General features: G+C 39.0%; 1 protein-coding gene across 1 annotated transcript in view; it reads left to right on the top strand.

Moving 5' to 3' along the window:
- The first annotated feature begins 246 nt into the window (after nt 1–246).
- The window catches only part of DYNLL2 (dynein light chain LC8-type 2), a 6,748-nt gene continuing 157 nt past the window's right edge, over nt 247–6,837 (top strand). The window contains exons 1-3 of the mRNA XM_075589531.1: nt 247–379; nt 1,848–1,986; nt 3,094–6,837. The exon at nt 3,094–6,837 is cut by the window's right edge and continues 157 nt beyond it. Coding sequence (XP_075445646.1) covers nt 1,855–1,986; nt 3,094–3,231 — 270 coding nt within the window. The 5' untranslated portion in view covers nt 247–379; nt 1,848–1,854 and the 3' untranslated portion in view covers nt 3,232–6,837. The remainder of the gene's footprint in view (nt 380–1,847; nt 1,987–3,093) is intronic.

Here is a 6,837-nt window from a genome sequence, read left to right as displayed (position 1 = left end):
AACCAGCAGCATTTATTGTATAATGTACACAGTACTTTAGTTTTCAGGATATTGTTCAAATGAATATATGTATATATTTATTTATTTTGCACATAGTTATTCTTTTTCGGGTAGTTAGAGCTCGAGAGCTCTGCAATTTTCTCACGGCATTGTGGGATGAAATAAGATGTAGGCAGAGAAGAGCGAGAGGAAAATGCCTGCAGTGCTGGGGAGAGGCGCGGCTTCCACCAATAGCAAAAGCGGTTGGCTGGGCCACTGCAAGGGGAGGTGCAGATATTTCAGAGGGACAGCAAGAGCCAGACCACTAATCAAGTCTGGAGAGAGAGAGACAGCTTTGGAGAGGGGGGTTGATATTTGTTTGTTGCTTAACGCTGTGAAGGTGAGCAGGCTGGTAAAGCGAATGTGCCTCTTTTTTGTTGTCATTTTGTGCTTGCGAAATCCCAATGCAAAAGGCTGGGTCGGTAACTTCCACGGCGTGGATGGGGATGATGTTTCCACGCAGGGGTGATGGGGGGTGGCGGGTGTTCTGTGTTTGCAATGGATCCGGATCTGCTGTACAATGTATTCCTTGCAAAGCTACGGATTTGGTTAGCATGCGTGACCCTGCAACCTGGCTACCGTGGCCCATGTAGGGATCAGAGGTGTTGCACCTGCATTGCTGTTTGCATATGGTGACGAACCAATACAGATAGCACCCTCGACCTTTTCTTGTACGGTTTCATTACGTTTTAACGCTAATTTATGATCTCTGTTGTCAAAAGCTTTATACATCATCCTGTGTGGGGGCTGCAATATACATTTATAAATGATAAAATGGTTTAATGATTCATTATAATCAGCCAGCTTGCGGTTCCTCCCCCCTAGTGTTGGGATGACCTGCGGGCGCTGCGTTCTTTGCGCTGTTATGTAATATTGTGCCATAAATAACATTGCTATCTTTCATTATTGCATTGGTGAACTTCCGGTTTGGATTTATATGCAATTTTTTTTCTCTCCCTCTTCCACCTCCCCATTATCAAAATAAGACCCACCCTCTCACCTCTCGAGCAGCTGCATCAAGTCTCCATGACCATTTATTGGCTATGTATTTTTTTTTTTTTTTTTTTTTTTGTACAGTAGGTGAGCTTGTATCCCCGAGCTTCTCTGCATCAACTGTTCTTATCGCTCAGAAAGCAACAGGGGTTCCAATATAGGCCAATAATGAAATGCAGATCATTGTGTTGCTGTCATTTCTGGCAATTCAATTATTTTGCATCTTTGTGATCAACTGCTAATTGTATCTACCCATTCTTACCCTGCAGATTACCATGGGGTTTTGTCATGAGGTAACCAAGCTGATTAATTATTTAAAACAAAAAGTGTATTTATTATTAATACATATATTCCAGGACCACATGCAAACTAAACCATAAGGCTGTGTCAACTATATACTGTAATTTTATTATTGTTGAGGGAAGCTTGGCCTTTTAAAAATCAAGAGGGTATACTGCGAAGAAGTACTTAGCTTTGGTGTTTTGAGTGGTGGGGTGCTTTTTTGTGTACAAAATATTACATTAGGCTTACGCTGCACAAGGAGCTGTAGTGTTTTTTTTTTAAAGTTCATTTTTTGTTTTTTAATTTTTTGTTTTCTTGGTGATATTGAGTATCTCTCTACACCACCTGACCACTCAATCAAGTTTTGCTATGTTCTAACTTTTCGTTAAAAGGAATGCAGGTATGGTGTTTTTTTATTTTTTTTTATTTATCCGCTTAAGTAGGTTCTCTAATCTGACATCTGACATTTAAAATGAAACCTGTATCTATCCAGATGGCTTTGTACTTGAGGACTAATAATGACTTTGTTATAGGTGCATCATGTCTGACAGAAAGGCTGTTATCAAGAATGCTGATATGTCTGAAGACATGCAGCAGGATGCTGTAGACTGTGCTACACAGGCTATGGAGAAGTATAACATTGAGAAAGACATTGCAGCTTACATCAAGAAGGTAATGTTCACTGAATTCAATCTCCTGAGCACTGCCCTCATTACCTTTGTATCTGTTTGCGCTTGTTTGTCCTTATTTAGTATGTCATTCTGTTTATATAATGCATCATTCTGTACTGCGAAGCAGAATATGTTGGCGATTTTACAAATAAACGATAATTCAATGCATAACCAGCAGTGGTTTATGACACTTTGGTGTGCTTGTTCTGATCTTGTATACACTACACTTTTTTAGTGAGTCTAAACTTCTAGGCCATGCTGTACTGGCCTCTGTGAAACCTTACAGATTAAAAATGTGCACTTCAGTATAAAATAAATAGCAAAGGATAAATATGACATACCGATGTAGTAGTGGGCTTTGTTACCCCTGGCACATGTGATATTTTGGGTCAACTTTGCTACAGAGTTCTGCAGAAACGAATAATCTGAGTTCTAATGGTCTGTGTTATCTGGGAAAGCAATCTCACTCGCTACATGTGTATTTAACCATGTTAACTATTGCAAAAGTGTGCATTTCTTAAGCTACCTCCATATATCTTGTATATATATTTGGCATCAATGAACCTTGATTTTGGGGGGGTGTTTTTTTAATATTTATTTATAAAGGTGCCTGTTCTGAACATTTTGTTTCATGTAAAAGCACTCAATTGGGTCAAATCAAAGAAGCAAACGATACATTTGTACACTTTGTATTCGATTAGCAAATAAAAAAATTCCCCCCCCAATGGTGATGAGCAGGGGGGTCTCCAAAGCTGAACTGGAGCTCTAGAAACCCCTGCTTTCCGAGGTACTTGCATCTTAAGTTGCTGCCGGTATCTCGCCTGTTTTTAAAGGTCACGCAAACCAATAGAAAGCTGGTAGGGCTGATGTTACGGCATCCTTTTGGCTCGCAGGACCTCTGAAAAAGCCATAGTGTGTCCAACCAAAGCATTCACTTTTAGATGCAAGTATCTAAGGAGGCAGGGAGTCCCTGGGCCTGAAACTAACACAGTTAAGCTCTGCAGACCCCCTACTGCTCACCTAGTCAAAAACGAGAGGTGTAATATAGAATTAAAAAAAAAAAAAATCTTCCTTTTTTTTTTAACTACACATATTCTATTTCTTTCAGGAATTTGACAAGAAATACAACCCAACTTGGCACTGCATTGTTGGCAGAAACTTTGGCAGCTATGTAACACACGAGACAAAGCACTTCATCTATTTTTATTTGGGCCAAGTTGCAATTCTCCTCTTCAAGTCTGGGTAGAAGTAGGCGAAGTGAATTATGGACTGTAATGCACTGATGGCTGAAGCCAGGATCCCCTCTAACATGGCTGTGCAGCTGCATGGACTGTATACTATATTTAATGTGTATATGTTGCAGTAAAAATTGACTTCTGTTTAGTTGCCTGGAGAGAAGGCAGCTTTATTTTGTTTACTGCTTTTCCTTCCCCCCCCCCCCCCTCTTTTGTTTGTTGTATTGCACTTTGAAAAACTGTATGCTTAACAATGGCCTTTAAGTGGGAAGAAAATAAAACTATTCCATATCAAAGCCCCTGACAGTGAAACTGTACATTTCTTTAAAAAGTTACAAGCTTTCTGTATAGGCTACGGATCTGATATCCCCTCTTGTAGGTATTCCACACAAACCTGTATTTGGCTAGTAGATTGCACCACATGTTCTGCTCAGTAATATTGTCATGACTCAAAGAATATTCTGGTATTCTAAATCTCCCTTTTTAGAGACCCATCAATATTGGCAACTGTAGCTCCAAGGATGTGGTCGACACTTTTTTTTTTTATTTATTTTTTTTAAATGCTATTTTGCTTTGGTTAACCAAGCATCGAAGGGGAATCAAAGTTTGAATTAAGATACAAAACAACAATCGCACTTTTAATTGCTGCATAAGTGAAGAAATATCATACTTGAAACATGAAGGTTTTTTCTTTTCTTCTTCTCTCTCCCCTCTCCCTCCCCACCCTCTCTCTGGTCTGATAAGCAACTATCCTCCAATGTTACTTAAGGATGAAGTGACATGGCAATATGGTTTTTGTATTCATCATTAAGATGAAAGACAGTAAATGTAGCCCTTATCATGTTATACAAAGCAGTCCTTTTGCCACAATCAAGTTATAAGGGGTCTTACTGTGCCAGTTGGTCTTATTGCAGAGGACTGCTTTATCAATATGGTCGGAGTGTTGGATTATTTTGAGTTTGGATCTTACTTTTGCATGTGCTGTGCTTTTTCTGCCATAACTACAGTGTCACAGGCCCATGCAACACTTTAGCACAACCTAACATCCATTCAAATGAATGGGAGTTTAGGCATGCTAAAGCTTGACACTCTTCTGTGTATTAAGTAAAGTCTGGTTTCTAAAGCCTTGCTCTAACTTGGTGCACAGGAGGCCATTTCAGTGCCTTCATTTGGTGAAATAAGCGAACCATAAGGTTAAGGACTCTTGGTACAGGCGTCTTAACAAAAAATGTAATTCTGCTTGCTATGTATCATCTTGCATGTCTTTAAGTAGAACTCTAATCTGTCAGGTAACAGAAATATTTTGTGTAGAACCCAGTTTTTTTTTTTTTTTTAATACTGCCTTTCCTACTCTTGGCAGATCAATTCAGGAGTAAATCAGTACTAACACTCCATAGTTAATGATTTTACTACATAGTGACTGGATATGTCACTTGTCTCAATCAGTGACTTTCAACCTGTTCTCTGAGATGTGCCTAGGGGTTCCATGACAAATATTCAGTAATGGCAGATATTTCAATTTTGAACATAACATTTTTGTTTTTTATATAATTTGACCATTTTTTTTTTTTTTTTTTTTTTAAATCTTCATGTACACAACCTAAAAGGTCTAGTATTTTAAAGATGATTAGTCCTTATTTAAAGGATCACTATAGTGACTATCCTGAGGAACATGTGTAAACTGAGGTTCTGCTTGAAATAAATCTAGAAAATAGTTCTGTTGGTTTAAAACTTCTCTAGATTTCTTCTCTAAACACCCCCCCCCCCCCCTTTCCTCCAAGTATTTGGCAGTTTCTTCATCAGAGTAGGCCTAGTGTGGCTCAAAGTATTTCCACCTTGGTGAGAGTATTGCAGCTTGCCCCTATTTTTGAGTTTGGGCCAGCAGGCTTCTGAGTTAGTAGATCAGCAGTCAAAGTTCAGGAAATGTTTTGTGCAATTTGTAGTCTAACATAAAATATTGCATTTGTACATTTTAAGATTATCTGCAGTGTCGAATATCTGGCTTACAAAAAATCACCAGCTTTGAAATGAGTATAATATTTATTTCTTTTCCCCTCCTTCTCTTCTCTCTCTCTCCCCCCCCCCCCCCCCCCCGTTTACCATCTTTATATATACTCACTCACACACTGTTTAAAGTGAGTGAAGCTGAGGAAGAAGTAAAAAAATATCCACTTTCTCCTGCTCAGTGTTGGATTAAAGTGCACTGGCTTTGATATGGCTGGTTCTTAATAAAACACTCCTTCTCTTACTTCTCTCTTCTCTCTTCCCCCCCCCCCCCCAAAAAAAAACTTGTGATGTGCACCATACACGCAACTATTGTAATTTGTGAAAGGCAGGGTTGCTGATGTCATCTTAACTTTTTTTTTTTTTTCTCGACTGAGCTTTCTTGCATGTGCAAAGTGCCAGTTTTCTGGCATATTGTATTGTCTTTATTTAGGTATTAGATATGCACTAGAACAGGGGTGCGCAAACTTTTAAGATCACGCCCACCCCCCCCCCCCCCCTTACCTGCTCTCGGGCTCCACGTGTCATGATATCATGTGACATGTCATAGCGACGTGTCAGGGAAGAGCTGGCTGAGAGCAGGTAAGTGAAGTTGCAGAGGCTTCGCGCCTCCCCCGGCATTTAATTTACATGCCTGGGGAAAAAAGCACAGGGGCTCTGCAAATTTGTGCCCCTCTTAGAAAATCCCGCCCCCCCCCAGTTTGCACACCTCTGCACTAAAATATATATATATTTTTTTTTAACATTGCTTCTGTGACCAGAAAGTTCTTTCCTCAACCATCTCACACATCAGGTTGAAGTATGTGTAACCCATTAACTTTAAAATGTTTGGTTACAGTACTTTTCTTTAGCGTTCTTCAAAGGTAAGCTCTCCAATAGTTGCAGGTATTTATTTTATATTGTCTTGCACTCTTGGCAAAGACGGTATAGATTTTTCCATAATGCCTTTTGTAGAAACTTTTGGCTCTAAAATACACATTACAATTCAAATGTTATGTATGATCCATAATTGGGTGCTTTTACTTGATAGCCACCCATCCCACTCAGTTTATTGGTGTTGCCGAGTTTGGATAGCCTAAATAAGAGCACCAAATCTGTAATCGTTGTAAACCCGTGAAGCAGTCTCAACGCAAGAATTGGTCTTTATGTAAATGACCAGCTTAACATTTCAACTAGTTCCTTAAACCTAGAAGTAGAAGATATGACTGAGTAGATTAAACAGTTAAATGAGAATCTGCTTAGACCAACCTGAAAACATCAGGAATGTATAACATCTGTCCATATAAATCCAGTTGGTCTGCTGACTATACAGTAGGCTTTTTCTGTATACGTTGCTGTTCTTTTGAGGTATGTCAATCTGTGGGAGTCCTGGTTTCTATTTATGTACAGCTCTAAAGTGCATGCTTCCAACAGTATTTTCTACTTTGTATTTTTTTTTTCTTAATCACCAGAACTGATTTTCCTTTAACCTAAATCTTTTTATTTTCCTTCACAATGGCTTGAAATGTGCACCTTACATATTCAATGTTACCTGCAGTGTAGTTGACTGGGATTGTAACTGACAGGAAGTCAGTTGAAATAATTACATGTATTTTGTTTAGCAAACAATATTT

Source organism: Ascaphus truei, chromosome 3 (assembly GCF_040206685.1).
Source record: "Ascaphus truei isolate aAscTru1 chromosome 3, aAscTru1.hap1, whole genome shotgun sequence".
NCBI lineage: Eukaryota > Metazoa > Chordata > Amphibia > Anura > Ascaphidae > Ascaphus > Ascaphus truei.
Note: the sequence above shows the minus strand (reverse complement) of the source record. Positions and strands in the feature narration are given on the sequence as shown.